At 41.5% G+C, this 17,369-nt stretch overlaps 1 protein-coding gene across 1 annotated transcript in view; it reads right to left on the reverse strand.

Moving 5' to 3' along the window:
• Positions 1-13,175: 13,175 nt before the first annotated feature.
• Positions 13,176-17,369, reverse strand: part of DOK6 (docking protein 6) — a 372,760-nt gene continuing 368,566 nt past the window's right edge. Inside the window, exon 8 of the mRNA XM_044242827.1 lies at positions 13,176-13,630. Within this exon, the coding sequence (XP_044098762.1) occupies positions 13,494-13,630 (137 nt within the window). The 3' untranslated portion in view covers positions 13,176-13,493. The remainder of the gene's footprint in view (positions 13,631-17,369) is intronic.

Raw genomic sequence — 17,369 nt, forward strand, 5'->3', positions numbered from 1 at the left:
TAACTTGTGTCTAGACAGGCATGTCTTTACACAAAATATCAATTTCTTTGTAACATATTACCTCCAACATTCCAAGTAAGTTGAGTTGAACTTTGTCCATGTTTAGTGGAAAACTGCTAATTAAAATAATATGTCATAAAATTACACTGAGTACCACTTGATGTGTAGAAACAAAATTAAAGGAAGAAAGCAACAAGAAGGCAGTGCTAATCTTGCACATGTGGCCAAAGAAGCAAAGGTCCTTTCTGGATTGTGAGTTAAAATATCCCCTGAGTTTAAAATGTCAAGCAAAATTCTCCAAATCCTGGAAGAGCGATGCCAGACCACATTTGTAAGACAAAAATTTGAGAAGATCTGGTAAGTTTCTTCACTCTTCAAAATTTAAAAGAATCTCAACTTATTTTTAATTTTTTCTGGAAATTCAGTCTTAGGATGATCTCCTTAGTCAGTCACTTGTTCATTACAACCTTATCCTAGGTATTCAAGAGCACCTCTAGTGAATAAAACTATGTCTCTTTAATCAGATGATTGGGTAAGTTTTTGAACTCTCCGATTTTCTCTCGATGTTACTAAAATTTCTTATTACAGATTTTGATGTGTCTTTGGTCTGTGACATTCACAAAGATTTCTCCAGTAGAATTGCTTTCCCCTTCTGCTCCCTACTCCTATCCCTGGTTGTCAAGCTTTCAATCCATTTCCATGAAGACCTGGCCCCTGTTGATTATGTTATTATTATTATTTTTTAATTTCTTTTTTTTTTTTAAAGATTTTATTTATTTATTTGACAGACAGAAATCACAAGTAGATGGAGAGGAAGGCAGAGAGAGAGAAAGGGAAGCAGGCTCCCCGCTGAGCAGAGAGCCCGATGTGGGACTCGATCCCAGGACCCCGAGATCATGACCTGAGCCGAAGGCAGCGGCTTAACCCACTGAGCCACCCAGGCTTAGTGAGACAGGAAGACCACAGGAGCCCAGACTAAGTTTGAGACCTGGGCTCTGGCGAAGTCCTTTCCTCTGGAGGGTAATCGTATCTTTGTTATTGAGAAGGTTCTTGGCTTATTTCACAGTGGTGACCTTGCCCTTTGCCAGAGACATGAAGGGACCTTTCTTGGGTCCTCAATGATGAGAATCTGTTGAGTTTCCTGGAAGAAAAGCCCATGAAAAGTGTGGGGTCCCTCCCAGGGTATGGTCCCTGTGAGTTTCTCACAATCCTATTACCCACAATTATATGCCAACTGTTTACCTTGCTCACCTTTTAAGTGTTTCTCATAGTTTGCGGCTCAGGTGCTTCAGCCCCCGGGGAAGGAGGTACTGGTTGTTGTAGTTGTATGGATGCATCTGTCTCTGCAGATTTGGGGGTTTGCCTTCAAACCTCAGTTCTCTGAGAAGTCGCTGATTTTTAGTCTGTTTAGCTCTCTCTTGTTGTAATCAAGGCAGTGACATCTTCCAAGCTCTTTATGTGTGAGCATTAAACCTGGAAGCCCTTCCTCGGGCACTTTTTTTTTTTTTTTTACCTTTTAAGATTTATTTATTTGACACAGAGAGAGAGAGCAAGAGACAGCGAGCGAGCGCACAACAGGGGAAGCAGGACAGGTAGAAGAAAGCTCCCTGTTGAGCAGGGAGCCTGATGTGGGGCTGGATCCCATGACCCCGGCATCATGACCTGAGCAGAAGGCAGATGCTTAACCGACTGAGCCACCCAGTTGCCCCTCCCCATGTATTTTTTTTTAATTGTATTTATTTATTTGACAGAGAGAGATCACAAGTAGGCAGAGAGACTCCTCACTGAGCAGAGAGCCCGATGTGGGGCTTGATCCCAGGACCCTGGGAAGCTTAACCCTGGCAGAAGCTTAACCCACTGAGTCACCCAGGTGCCCCACCATGTGTTTTTAATATGTTTTCTGGTGCCTTATTTTCTGACCTGTTTCTTCATCCTGATGTTAGGAAGCTTCACTAGGCTGTTCTGACATTGGACATGGATCCATGTTGCGCGTTGGCCCATTTTCATAAACCACAGATCCACCTGACCAAGTATCTATGGCGTGTGAAAACTTGGCACAAATGTAGAATATAATCTGGAAATTAGTAGGAGATTATGCTCAGTTTCCTTGACTATGTCCAGATCGACATCTGTCCTCATAAAATTTTTGGTCCAAAAAGAAGCAAAAAGTAGTGAAGAGAAATTCCATTTCAAATTATAAGAAGACACTGACAGGTTAAGTCTATTCCATCAGCAAAAATTAAATCAGAGGAACCGTCAGCAACACCCATGCACCACAGAATGTAGTCTGAAGCACCGGACTGAACGAGCTCTTTTGGGATTCTGCTAAAATGGATTGAAATGCAAGGCATAACGAAGTGTTTCCCTGGTCACGTGTATTCAATATTCATTTATTTTAAGGATTAGTCACATAAAAGGTAAATGAAAATTAGCAAACTCTATAGATCAGAGAAACTAAGGAAGGCATTAACAGTAGGATCAAGAAATACGTATGCATATATATGTTTTATGTGTTATGTTTTATGTATGTAATTAATTAGTTACTGTTTGGCTTCTACAGAAGAAAACACATGATAAAAAGAAAGATTAAAAAAAAAACAGGCAACTTGAGAAGGAAGGTCCACACATCCTGTGGGACTGTTAGATGATGGTGGTCAGTGGAGGGCTCTCATGAAGGTGTGAGTCAGTTTACCATGAGAGATAGACCCAAGGCAGAGCTGCCCTATCATTTTTTCACTACCTATGGCCTTAAATTAAAATACTGCAAAACTTTTCAAAAAGATCACTCAAAAATTGCTTCTCAAACTCAACCCTCTTTCTCTTCATATGTTAATGGGAATAGTATTGAAATTTTCTATTGAGGTAGACTAATATCAAGCAAACAACCCCAAATCCATTACCATCTCCTTCAAATTAGGGAAATGCATTAGTAATAACCACTCATTATCATTGTATGAATCATATTTTATATAAGCTTTAGGGAGAACACAGTATCTAGAAAGGAACCAAAAAGGACAAATGTGATCTCTTTTTTTGAGTCATCAGCAATGACCTGATCTATCTGAGATCATAATCCTCCAAATCCCATTCATAAATTCAACTTAAATGCACAGTTAAATATAACATGCAAATGTTATTGTTTAAAATGTCAAGCGCCATAATATAGCATTTCCGGGGATATAATGCCTCTTGGATCTCCATGCAATTTACATTGCCGTGGAAGAACTGAGAAGGAGAAATGCCACATGAAGGATAGAATTCTATTTTTATAAACTGTGTTGATTTTACCTGAGATACCAAATAGCACCTGCATCAGTCTAGGTTGTGCACAGTATTACAAGTAGCAGTGAGCATTCTCTCTTATCAAATACCTAGACGTCCCATTTACAAATTGTAAATTTATAGCAATTCATTTCAGTTAAGTTTCCCTGTCAAAACTGTCAATGCTTCATGCCATCTCAGTGGTTCAAATGCTATTCCCCCTCAGTACTGAGAAAGAAGATCAGACATGGAGGCGAAGGAGGTAGGAGAGCTAAGTAGAATATCTACAAAATACATCTGTAGCATTCTTTCTTTAGATTCTATGGCTGAGAGTGAGGGTTACTTCTGGTGAGTGGCTTTAGTATGTATTGTTTTGGACATTAAAATTTGTCTCTATATTTAGCTCCCTGAAATATAATTACTAAAAAAAACCCATAAACTTCAAAATCAGCAGGCTAACTAAAATAATTTTTTGAATAATTTAAATACCGGAAGAAGAAAGGGTTTACTAAGTCAAGGGATATTGACTGGATATCACAGACAGATCGTACCTGCTTCATGACTTGAAATGCATACTTCGTCCCTAAATGGCAAATTCCTTAGAGGAGAGCTCAACTCCTGCTCATTTTGAATTCCTAGCTCTTAGAAGATTCAAAGGATGCTTTAAAATTAAATTTTGAAATAGCATTTTCTCTTTTGGCTACCTTATATCCAAAGTTTGCAAATATTTGGAAGATTATAAGGTACATAGAACATAGAACGGAGCTCTGTAATTCACACAGGCAGAGAAAGTGGGTGACTGCATATTTGTCTTCTGCTCAAGTTTGTGTCAAAAAAGGAGTTGGGAATTTTAGAGAACGTGGTTTAAAACATTTATGCAATTCAAATAACGGGAGCTATGCTCGACAACCCTGTCTAATAATTTCCTAGGATTAAAAAAAGGCAGAAAAAGCCACAAAAGGGAGAAATCCAGAGACAGCTTGGAGAAAGGGATTTAGGAAGCTGGGGAGGCTAGTCTCTCTCGCCTTCCCTAACCCCTTATTTCTCTCTATCTCGTGTCTTCTGTGTAAAGCCAAGTACCCATTTGCTGTCAGAGCTCCTGCCTGACACTGATGTGTATCAAAAAGTGGGCAAGAACCAACAGCGAGGAGATGTCGCGTGCCCTTGACTCATGTTTTGTAAGCAGTAAGCCCTCGTTAGTGGTTGACTGGCCTTGGAGATCCTATAAAGCAGCAGGCTGAAACACCTAGATATTAGGATAATTTATATTTTCACGAATGCTTAGATATCCTATCTAGGTCTTGCTCAAACATTTATTTTTCTAATTCACCATATGGATATCAAAATTAGGTAAATTTGCCTAATGTTTTTCTTGACTAATTTAGAAATAAGGATAGCAGTTTTGCCACTTGGGGAGATATTTTGGTTTTGTTTCTCTTCATTATATTACAAAAATAGCAGAGCCATGGCTCCTGGGCCGTGCCCTGTGGCAGGCACTTATTAAATATCTTCTTTGGTGTTGGCTCCAAACGTATACAAACTTTTGTACTTTTCATAGTCCTCATGACTTTAAGAGGAAGAAGAAAAAGAGGAAGTAGTTCACATCACCAGCTTGTTATGAAAGTGGCACCGAAAATTCATATCCAGGAGAAGCAGGGTTTCGTTCCCCATTGACAAAGAAGGGCCCCCTCACTGCCCCTTGTGTTCCCAACTTCTCCCAGCTGATGGGTCTGAAAACTCTCATACAGTTGTCATCGCCTTCTTCAAATGCATGACTTTGGCCAGACCTACTGCAGCTGGACATTCTAGCCGCATGCCTGCTCCGTCCAGGCGAACTCACCCACTCTGATCTCTCTGATCATTAAAGACAGACGGAAGCTTTGGACTCGCTTTAAAGACATGACCCTCCAAAAGGAAAAACACTCCTCACAAATTAATCTAGTGAACTCACAACAAATGCCTGGTTAATATCTAAAGATTAAGTTTGAGAAACAGATGCAAATAGGTCTAAATCCAGGCGACAAGAGGGTCAATCCCACGGGAGGGAAATCAGCAAGTGGTCAAGATCTGGTGCGGTCATGACTGTACACATTCCACCTTTGGGGTGAAGTCTTTGTCTACCAAATGTTCATTTTCAGTAATTTTCTTTGGTTGTTAAAGGGCAAGCACAGTGCTGAAGGGAAAGGTGTTTTCCAGTTTGTGACACTGAAAGCCTCTTAAAAACTCTGGATGTCGCGTCACTGAAGATAAAAGTATTGATCGCCAGTGCCAGTATCAACATTAATATTCTATGATTCCATCAAGCCCAGTCACTCTAATACAAATTATTTAACATAGGATTGGGAGAACACTGGGAGTGCATCATAAGTTCTCAGTAATCTTACATTTAATAAAGGGACTTCTACTTTATTTTGAAAATATCAAGCCAAGGAATGAAGGAATAAATGACATTTTAAAGGTTAGCAGACTATGACTGTCAGAATCCTGTTTAATTACATAGTTACAGTTCATCACATAATAAAAATATAAGGAAATCATATAATATAGTGAACAATATTAAATAACTCATGGGTAGAAACCATCAATATAGATGTTCAAAAATCTCAATCATGCAAAGTTTTGGTGTAAAGCCGTATTTCTGGACTGCTTTTTTTCAGTAATGGAGCATTACTTAAATTACTATAAGTCACCCTCCTTGTAGCCATATCAACTGCAAATTTCTTAGAATTATGAGGAAGACATTAACAACAATTCATTAGGTGTATCTACCAAGGATTGAGATACAGAAACTATGAATTCAGAAGAAGATAATTCTTATATTATGTATTTCATGTGCTTTTACCAAGGGGGAAAAATCACACGGACAGATTTAAAAATAATTTAATTTCCTAATTTTATTATTGCCTCATTTTTATAATAGTTTATGTTCCGCCAGAAATTCACATTTAGGTTCTAGGGACAGCTGTTCTTTGCATCCCATTCCAAAAGGTGGCTCAACTAGTATTTAAGTACAGACGTCCCCAAACTGTTATTTATCCAGAGTAGATTGTGATGAAAAATAAAGTCAAATCATATGATTTTCAGTAGAAGCAAACTGGGTAATGGATATTTTATTTCTTAACAAGGGCCTAGCATCCAAAGTTATTTTTATCAAAATAATCATAAACATTATATTTAATCAATGACAAATGACATCCCTTTACAGTAGAAGACTTCACAAAGTATATATAAATTAATTTAAAAGAATTTACAGAAAGCAAACATACAGCACATAATATATTTTGAAGATTCATAAGGATAAGGATTTTGAAAAGTGGGATAATTCTGGGTGGACCTAGGAAAAAGGTAACAAATGTAACACATACAGAGTAGGTCAAAAGTAAAAAAAAGTGTATGTGTGTGTGCATGTGTGCGTGTGTGTGTGTGAGTGTGTGGTGTTAGGGTTTAGTGCAGAGAAGGTACAAGGGGGCTCCTGCAGGTCCTGGTTCTCTCATCTGCCACAAAGATGATACCGGTTTTTATGCTCATTTATTGTCAGGGAGTATTTGGATTCATTGTTGTGATTTATATTCTGCCTGTTATTACCAAAGTAATATAGAGTGCCCCATAACTGGAAGGAATCTCTATTCTCTATTTTCAGTCTTCACAAAAATTGAAAGCTTCCTTTCCCCCATTGAACCCACTGATACACACACACACACACACACACACACACATATATATATAAGAATAAGCATTGGTCTTTGAATTATGCAGTAGATACATAAGTCTGAATTTGATTAGTCACATGATTTCATATTGACCTATGCCATGCTAATTTTTGATTTATATAGAACAAGATGTTGTTGCCATTCTAGTCTTCATTTTCCCTGCCTTTCAGCCCATTTGTCAAATAGTTAACAATACTGGAACACCATAGAAACCCTCTTACATTGTTTTTGAGAGAAAATCTGTAGTTACTTTTGGAAATAAAAAAAGAAAAAAAAACTAAGTCATGATTTCAATCTTCTCTTCCTGAACTTAGGCTTTTAAATTTCAGATTTCCAAAAAATAAACAAGTCTTCTGAAACTATAGCTCTCTTGAGTGAATGAAGGTAGCAGTCAGATCCCAATATGAACAGCATGGCCTGGTCACGGTAGACCCCTGTTCCGCTGAGTGCAGTATTCTCTGTCTACAAAAAGGGCTGATTTTATGCTCTCTTTCAGTCTAAAATCATCCCAACAGTAGAGAACAGACAGAGAAAGTGAATTGTATCAACAATTAAAACTAGCCCCAAATAATTATTAAAAAATTTAAAATTATTCATTCTTCTTAAAATTGGAATACGGAATATAGGGTAGTAGGCATAGAAGAGGAGGCAAAATAAAAACTTTTTAAACAGAATTATTAGAAGGAAATTATAATATTTCTCTGACAAATGTACTTTTCCTCTCCTTTAAATGTTTACATGATATTAAAATCATAAACTAGGGAAAAGTATTTGAAAATAGTGAGTAAAATGTGGTTTTCATACTACTTGGTAACTTTAACTGATTTCTTATTTATCTAGGCTTCAGTTAATTTAAATAATTGTCTCCTGAAGTGTATTAAAAAACTTCATATGTAAGCTATTTTATTGTTAAAAAAGGGGAATTTCCCAATTCCAACTGAAAATGGAAGATTTTTGAAGTTCACAAGAAACAAAATGTGAGCCCGAAGTTATTCTCTAAACACATTGTGACAAACTCCATAAAGAATTAAGCCAAATTACTACAGGGAGATAAAATAAGAATAAAATCATAATCATGATTACAATATGATGAATCAGTAGGAATGCAAACCATACCCACTTTTTTTTTTTTAGTTTGACTATCACCTTAGAATAAGTTTGAATTTCCAGCGAAGAACTGGTGACAATTGTAAGAAGAATAGAATTTATGCCAATCATTCATGACCTACAGGTTTAATGAGTTGTCTCATAAAGCCTCTCTACTGACACAGTTAGTGATGAGTCCAGGAACGGTTAGAACATCGGAAAAACCTGAGGAGACACTCAAATGTTATGCAAGGGCCCATTAACTTAGAGGCCGTGTGGCATTTCTCAACCCCCACTGCATCTAAATAGGACACAAGATGGAGCCAAGGAAATTAGCTCTGGCCCAGGAGCCTGGAACGGGTCACAACTGCTCCTGACTGTTTCTCTGCCTTGAATTAATGACAACATTCATGGGCTTGGGTTTCCTCCTGAGGAGAACGTGAAGTGGGACCTTTATTCCACACAATTGCTTCCAGAGCTAGCTGGCATCCTGCCCATCTAGAAAATGTGCCCAACATCTCAGGATACTTCCATGAGAGTCTGTAAACTAGCTACTGCCTCAACAAGTTGTAATAATTGGAGAAGTGATCCAACAAAGATTCACATTCTTGAGTAAGAAAGTAAGGACTTGTGATAGTTTCAGGGAGAAAAAGGCGGGCTAGTTTTACAAATACATTCACAGAGAATGCACACATGGGGCTGTGGCTCTCTAATGATATACTTAGCCCTCAGCCCAGGGTCACAGATAACATGCCTTCATTTTGAAACTCAAATGAAGTTGACCATACAAAAGTAATCCTTGGGTTACCCAAGAGACACTTTACCATGGGGATTTCGTTACATACTCCTTCATGTTCAAAAATTTTCACTAAACCCGAGGAAGCATACTTATTGGTTATGTGTTGTCTTCTTGTGGTCACTTCAAAACATGGCGCAACTGTTGTCTTCTTTCAGTTGCATGCTGGGTACCAGGTGAAGCTGGTCAAGAAGACCAACTCTGTGATATGAAACTGAGGTTAGAGTGTCAAGAAAATAGGGTCTTAGTGCTACTTTGGACATTTCACTGGAGTCTTTATAATTCTATCTAAATTGCTGCCCTCCTGAGTAGGTCCCTTGCTCCTTCTCTGCACCCTCCATGGGCTATTGTTCTCCATACATTTCATAGGCCAGAAATTCATCTGTGTGGCACATCGCCTAGTATTATATTAATGGAAATAGAGAGGCCAATTTTTATCTATTTGAAGAAGGCCAAGGCTGAGGAGTTGTAAAGTATGGTATGTGACTGATAGAGCAATTTGAAATTTCCAGATAACCGATGGACATGATATGTTCATAGAACTGGAGAAAAGTGTATCGTTTTCACCTTGAGCAGTTTTTAGTACAATATTTGTTATAAGACAATGTGTTAAAGGCCTAAAGCTTAGCATCACTATATGTATATTGCCTATTTACTGTGCTGTGGTATAATCATCAAAACTGGACTACAAATTTTTTTATAAGAATATAATTTGCTTAGCTTGTTTTCACCGTAGCATTAATGGTTGATTTCAGTAAGTGGCTCAAATAATCTAGGAGTTAGGGTACTCATGCTTTTTTACGAAGTTTTCTCAGATATTGGCTGAAGAACGAGGGGCAGACATAAATTTTTATGTTTTTAATTTCTACTCTAAATATACCACATGCAGTAAATAAATTGGATCTGTAAAAACTATTAACAGTGTAATGTTATTTACCAGTCCACTGTTTCTATATTGGACAGAAGGGATTAGTGGTTGACCATTTTATAGGTGATAAATGATATTCAAACATAATTGCCCAATGAAGACAGAGAAAAATTGTACAAGATACTAGGACTAGTACTCTAGTTACTACTTGGTGAAAAAAAAGTGAGGTTTACTTTTAATAAATAGTTTATTTCACATGCTCCATCAAATGGTATCTTCCCTAGTACATAAGTAAATATACATTTCTTGTTTCATTAAGTTCATATTGTGGCAGTGGCAGAACCTATTGATTCATAAATATCAGTGACCTGCATAAATAAGTTAGTTCTGAGTGCCTATTACTCATTCAACAAAAAAGCAAAGAATGTGTTTTCTTTTTCCCCCACCAGTATGGTAAACGACTGGGTCAAGCTTATTTTATACTTTTAAACACTTCAAAGATAAGGTCAGGTATTGGTCACAGGTGCAACGATTAATATTTTCAGAAGAAAATTTGGGGATATAAGAAATAACCTCTCCCCCTCCCGCCGTGTCACCTTTTCGTGAAAACCGTGTACACCGTCCAGGCTTTCTCTGCTCTCAGAAGAGCCTTCGTTACTTGGATCAAGGTCCCTCACCACTGCTCTCTTCCAACCCAATGCGGAAACTGTAACCATCTTCACTCCCCTACTTAAATATGGTTGGGAACCCCAAGTGAGTCACTTTTAGAAGGAGCCGAAGGATGTCTTTGGTTCAGAGAATTCCCAATAGCAAGAAAGATATGATACAATTTCTGAGGGCGAAAAATGACTTGCAAAGTGTAGAGGTATCTTTAGTCAAAAACCTATGAGCTTGAGTGCGTTGACTATGTGTCTATGTTCATTCTAATTGTTCCAGTGAAATTGGTTTTATGAAGTTCCAGGAGAATGGGATGGTAACTTTTCTTTCATCTTTGGTTTTTGTAGAAGATTTATTTGCTCATCATTTTTATTACCATGCACACTGCCTCATGTCAAGTATATTAGGCTAATATCAATTCTCCTATCTGTTCGGTTAGCAATTTTATCTGAGCTACAATTATTAGTACAGATGGGGGCATATGCTAGAATAAATCTCCAAAAATGTACCAGGAGAGACTTTATAGCATCATCCTTGTTGGGATGAGATTGGGTGAAAGACTTGGGAAGGAAATTTCTCTCACACACTTTTGTAATGACCTCATTTTCAGAATGACCTGGCCCAAGATTTGCCTGATCTTTGGTATCTCCTCATTTATGCTCACGGGTAATGATCACAAGCGAATGGTGTTCTGGAAGCAATTTCAGGCAGGCATCGTGTCTTCCGCCAGACACAAGAGCAGACTCATCTGATTAGCAGGATCCCCCCCACCTCGGACTAGCTGTCTGTGCTTCTCGCACATTCATGAAGCTGAGACATGAACCAGGACCCCTGAGGCCCTTTCCCCACAAGTCCCGTGTAGAAACTGTGGTCTCTAAGCAGAGCTCGACCGAGTGAGCCGCCGAGAGGCTTGCTCTGAGTGTGGCCCCACCAGGAGCTGTGCGCGGATGGTCTCAGCGGGGGGCTCCTCTGCTGTGGTTTACAAAGGGCATTTTGGAAGCAAATGCCTAGGCGCTCAGTGATTCAGAGGCGTGTGACCCTGCCAGCTGGGATCTTAGGGAAGGCTGGGTCATCATCAGGAACCCGGCATCCGCTTTTCTGCTGTGTCAGCAAATTTCACAGCACAGAGAGTTCGAGTCATTTTTTTTTTATCCCTGAAAGCTTAAGATAATTATTTTTCATAGCCACGTGAACTCTTATGATTAGCATCTTGATGGGGTGTTCATACTTATCGTGGAGATTCAGAGAGGCTAGGTAGGTGCTCTAAGCGTAAATACATGTAGGAGGGACCCAGAACCATTTCTACTCAGTAGTAATTCTCTGAAATGTATGTGCAATCTGCATTCAAGCTATGGATAGAGATAAGAAAGAAAAAGTCTTATTATAGATCAGCAAGACAGGTACCGCTTCAACAGACAAAGTTCAACAGTTCAAAGAATGTTGCTCTTAAGAAAAAACCAATCAGGCTTTTCTCTTCGGTGATCTGGGCTCACTGCACTTGATACTCCACTTGTGGTGTTTGCGGGCTCCCCGTCGTAGGCACGTGGCTCCAGGTAAGTTGGGCAGAAGGATTTTTATTTTTACTTGAATTAACTTCAAAATGAAGGACAAAAATATCTTTGCTGACCCTAAATAAATGATCCAAATTCTTTAGATCACGTGAAAGCCAATCACTCGCTTCCCTTTAAACTTGGTAGGTCTAAACTTGGTAGGTCATGAATGTCAGAGATGAAAAAAATTATACTCGATCCGTTTTCTCTTACAATCCCAGCCAACCTTGCCCATTAAAAAGAAAGGAAAGCCTAGAAAATTCTGGTTACACACTAAATCACAAGTACCCAGTGGCTTTTGAGCATGGCATCTATAAAATCTTAAATAATTAACATCTACGATCCTGTGCCCATGGTTCTCCCGACGGTAAAACAGCTGAGTTCTTTCTGGGTATCATATCCACCTCTTTCTTAAAAAAAACGGTTTCCCATTTAAAATCTTTTTTTTTTACTTGAGAGTAAATGGAGGCAGGTGGGCGATCACAGCCAATCTCCCTCACATAGCTCAGAGGGATGGCCAAGGAGACACACGTTGTCACCAAGGGGACACTAACCAGAAGGACGCGCGGCGGCACGACGTGTGGGACAGCTAGAGCGGTTCTCTGGTTTTCCTTTTCGAGCCCGTCCCCCCTTCTCACATGTTCATTCATACTTGTCAGAGGAGCAGACTTGACTACGTAAATACTTTGCTAATAAGAAGCCTTTTTTTTTGTTTACAGCACTATTTTAAAAATAGCGATTCAACATAACAATCTTAATGCACCGAATTACAGTTTTCAACAATGTGAGTGAGCATAGCCTGTCCCCCTCAGCGCACATCTGGTGTGCACTTGTCAGACACAGACGGATACGGCGGTCTCCGTATCTGTTTGTCTACCGACGCGCACACGCATGCGCACACGCACACGCACGCACGCACACGCACGCGCACACGCACGCGCACACACGCAGAGCTCCAAGACCCCGCTCAGCAGTGCGTTCTAGGTCTCGGGTTCCCTTCATTGTCACTGGGGCTTATTTATACGGAGAGTCAAGATTGTCACTGGGGCTTAGCTATATGGAGAGTCAAGATGCCATTTGTCGACCTTGCTGGATGTGTCTCCATCCGAACCTTCCATGCCACACAGCTTGCGGTGGGTGACGTTATGTCTCAGGACAGACCCCGCCACGGGACAGGACGGCTGAGCCACCAGGACGAGGACGGGGTCCCGCCCACCCCCGCCCCCACCCCCCCCTCCCCGGGCACCACCCGGTGTGGGCCACTTTCCACGGTGCCCAGAACCAAAGAATTTCATGTAAATGACTGTAGCTACGATTTGGAGTCTTATTTTTGTAAAACATAGATTCCCCACCCCCAACCCCCAAGAAACTCAATAAAGAAAGACTTAGCCACAGAGTCGAGGAAGCAGAGCTCCAGTCTGGGACGTGCCCCTGGGCGCGGGGCGAGGCGCGCCCCGCTCGCGGTTCAGCCGCGACGGGCGTTCCGGGAGGCGGAGGGGCAGCGGCCCCCGCGGCAGGTGCGGACAGGCTGGCTCCGGGCGGCGGCGCCGGGCCGTCCCCGACGGTCACTGAATGAGGCTGGAGCTGGAGCTGAAGCCGTAGCTGCCCGCCCGGGACAGCGCCTGCGTCTCGTCGCTCTGCTCCGACGCGTAGCTGGGGAACGTCTGGGCGCGCGACATCTTCGAGGAGCCGAACCCGTGGCCTGCGAGGAGGGAAGGAAGGAGAGGTGCGCTCAGAGACATCCAGGGAAGCGACGGGAGAGACTGAAAAAACCCAAACCCAAACCTGCAACAAGCTAACGAGGCCGAGGCCCACACATCCTCCCAAGAGAGCTCCAGGTAAGGACACGGGGCGGGACGCGGACAGCTCTGGCGCTTTAGTCCTCTTGCAGTTAAAAATGTATTCAGGGCGCAAGAGTTGCAAGGGTGTCTTGTCAAACATTTGGGTGCCAGGGAGCTGGGTACGCTTTCTAGAGATCTCAGACTTCTAGTAGCCTCCAGCTATTGGAACGCAAGCGGAAAAGCTTTTCTGAAAAAATAAAAGCTGTTTTTGATGGAGAGCCTGTGAGCTGCATTCTTTTCTTCTGTACTCCCTTTCGGCACACAAAAGCAAATTACATACTTTCTTAAAACCTTTTTTGAGCAGGGAAATGACACTGTATCCCAGCCAGTAACCACCAATTAGCAAGAAGAGCTTTTGCAATTGGAGACATCAAGGCCCCGACTTCTCCTGTCGGGTCTGGGAGTAACTGAACCCACTTGGTGATATGATTAACCGAAACAATAAACCTTCATGGTCACTAAAGTGGCCAGAAAGTTGAATCGTCTAGAAAATAGATTGAAGGAGAATTCTATCTATGCTTCTGGGAGTTCGGATGCATCCCTGAAACGAAACATTTGTCTACTGCAAACGGAAACAGAAGCGACCACCGAGGAGCTCGTCAGAGCGCCGACAACAGAGGGACAAAACGTCACCCTTATCCGGGGCCTCCGCAACCTTTTCTTAACCAGGAATTGATTGTTCTTCGTGCTTGAGACTGAGCTTAGTGAGCAGAGGACACTGGATCTGGTGTGCTCGGTCCTTCCAGAATGTCTGTTTCAGCCAAACGAGAAGATGTTTCGAGCCTGCTTGGCAATGTTTCTGGTCTCTGTCAGGAGGGATGGAGGCCGGACAGTCCACTCGCACAGAGATGACGAACATCTCGACCTTCTCCTCCATGAGGTCACACGCCTAAAGCCAGTTTCATCATCAGGTGAGTGTGGTGACTTGGAAAACATCCGTGCAGTGTCGGGAGCTTGGGGTCCAGGGAGAAATGCAAATGAATTGGGTAATAAAAGGCTAATTGAACTGGTAGAACCACTTAAGGTTAAAAAACTGTGAGAGTGAAATCTTGCTTTTTACATAAAAATCACTTTAATTCACTGTTGGCCTAATTCCCTTGTAGATTAAGTCTCCCCGAGAGCAGATTAGGGGAGGAGGGAGATGTGGTCATTTCCTCTTTGCCTTGCCCTCCTCCGGCAGCTCCTGTTTGGCCAGCCCCCGCCTCCTTCTGAGCTTCTGGACCTTTCTGCTCTCCGCCCTGCCTCTCCCAGGGCACCCTAACCACATTTCCTCTCTTTGCTCTTTGCCTCTGCAGGTAGGAAGGCTGCCCGCTGTTGTCCGTCCTTCACAATTCCTTGTTGGTTCCATCCCTTCCCTTCCCTCCCAGGTAAATAGTCATTTAAAGTCTTTTAAATTCCCATCCGGTTGTGTCTTCTCTATCCTGTAGGACCCTGATGCTGCAAGGAGGAACACTGGATCTGGGAAGAGTCAGAAAAGTAGAGAAGTGAGGGGACCTAGGGTGAAGTCAGGGGTGGGAACTCAGAGCTAACAGACCAGATCCGCACGCTGCTTCTCCTCCTTGTAGGAGTAATAACCTCGTAAACCTCGCTTTGTCTCTTAGCTGCAAATTCTGGATGACATGAGTGGTGCTGTACGACTCGTTTGATTCTGAAACCAATGCGTTGTAACTGAATTCAGACATGTTACACCATAGTGAAGAGAGAGGTGACCAGCAAGGTCACCTAGATGGGACGGTCAGAGAGGCCCTCCTGAAGAAGGTGGCATTTCCACATGGTACTTATGCAACAAAGTTCTGAGAGAGTAATGTGATATGAAAAAAAAATCACTTAAACATTTTAATAGTTTTGCCTCCTTATCTCACCATTGACTTCCCAGACGATAATTCACGTTCTTACAAGTGGAGCTGCAGGCGTTTATCAGCATAAACCAGCCAGAAATTCTAATATTAAGACAGTGCTCCTGGCCTCAGTTTGATCTTATTTAAAAAACGAATGAGAAATACCCAAAAGAGAGCAGTATCAGGGATCACCCTTAGTTTGCACTTCTTGTGGGCTAAAAACGAAGGCTTGTAAGTTGTGGATTCGGGAAGAGTCTGGCACACTGAGTGTTTGACCCTAGAATCTTGAGTGTGAAAATTCAGTCATACAACTGCTCTTTGTCAAACATGAGCTAATACAGTTCAACACCCCACAGGCGAGACATGGGAATGGGAAGCCCAGTCCCTGCCTTCATAAGTGGTTCACAGGCTGCTTCGGGAATGGTGGTTGATCATGGGGAGACAAACAGAAACACGAAAGAAGGATGCACACAACCCGTGCTTTCCAAGATCCGGCAGGGCACCAACGGGGCTGAGAAGAGAGCTGTGGACATCATGTCAACCACAACTGCCCTGTGCTCCCTGTGTTTTGAGGATTGGGTGAACCACCACCTGGGAAGAAGCCTGGAACTTGGAGGTACCCAGCAGATGCTAGTTTTCTCCTTTCTGTCTCTGCCCAGTGGGCCCAGATTCTTTTTTATGTGTTCTTGTTCAATGTCTACGCTTTCTCCCCTGGGTCAGCGGTGGCCCCTCACTGTGCTGGGCTTTGAACATTATTCTCCTTCAAGGGCAACATTACTTTCATCGGCTCCTCTATGAACAATTTCTAGTCTAACTGGAAATTAAATTATTTTTTTACTTCAACCATTTCTTCACAGACAATTAACAGATGATGCTATTTAATGCTTATCACAAAAATAGCATACCTCAATCAGAACTGTACAGATGAAGACTTAATGAGTACTTTTTGATTATGTCAACAATGAGTAAGAGGAGAAGAGAGAGAAATAATTAAGCATTTTCCCCACATTTATTTAAATTATGCCCGTTGGCACTGTTGATGAAAACAGAACAGAAATCAACTTTGTGGCTTCAATTAAACACTTGCTAGAATAGACTGTTCACACCACTAAACAGAGACTCTATTTAAATTCTTCCTACACTTTCCCTCCAGATCATCCCCTAAAGAAAAATGAGCTGAATACGTACATGGGGAATGTGGGGAATTCTGAAACTTAAAAGCAACAAATTTGCTAATGGCTACTGGTCTATCTTAAAAGTCTCTTTACATTTTTGTTTCTATTGCAGTGTATATTCATATTTGTCTTAAAATAATATTTTCCACCCATATTTTCAGGAAATATTGATAAGCTGGGAAAAAACCCCATATTTCCCTGGCATTTGGAAGTATTCTGTGGAATGACACTTCATGACATCCCCCTACCCATGCTACGGGCACGACCCCCAGATGGAAGAACACAGTTCCATTCCATAGAGAAGGAAATATATCGGATATTGAGACCCTGAGAATATTTGCTTATTCTAACAAAATGATGCGACTCCTGTCAGGTCCAGAAACTTAAACACCACAGGACAAGGAAGGCGAAGTCACTTTAGCCACAAAGGGCTGACACTCAGGAGCACCCTGAAAGATTTTATTCATTTATTTGAAAGAGAGAGAGAGCATGAGTGAGGGGAAGGAGGGAGGGACAGAGGGAGAGGGAGAAGCAGAATTCCTGCTGAGCAGGGCTTGATTCCAGGACCCTGAGATCATGACCTGAGC

This window comes from Neovison vison, chromosome 3 (genome assembly GCF_020171115.1).
Source record: "Neovison vison isolate M4711 chromosome 3, ASM_NN_V1, whole genome shotgun sequence".
NCBI lineage: Eukaryota > Metazoa > Chordata > Mammalia > Carnivora > Mustelidae > Neogale > Neogale vison.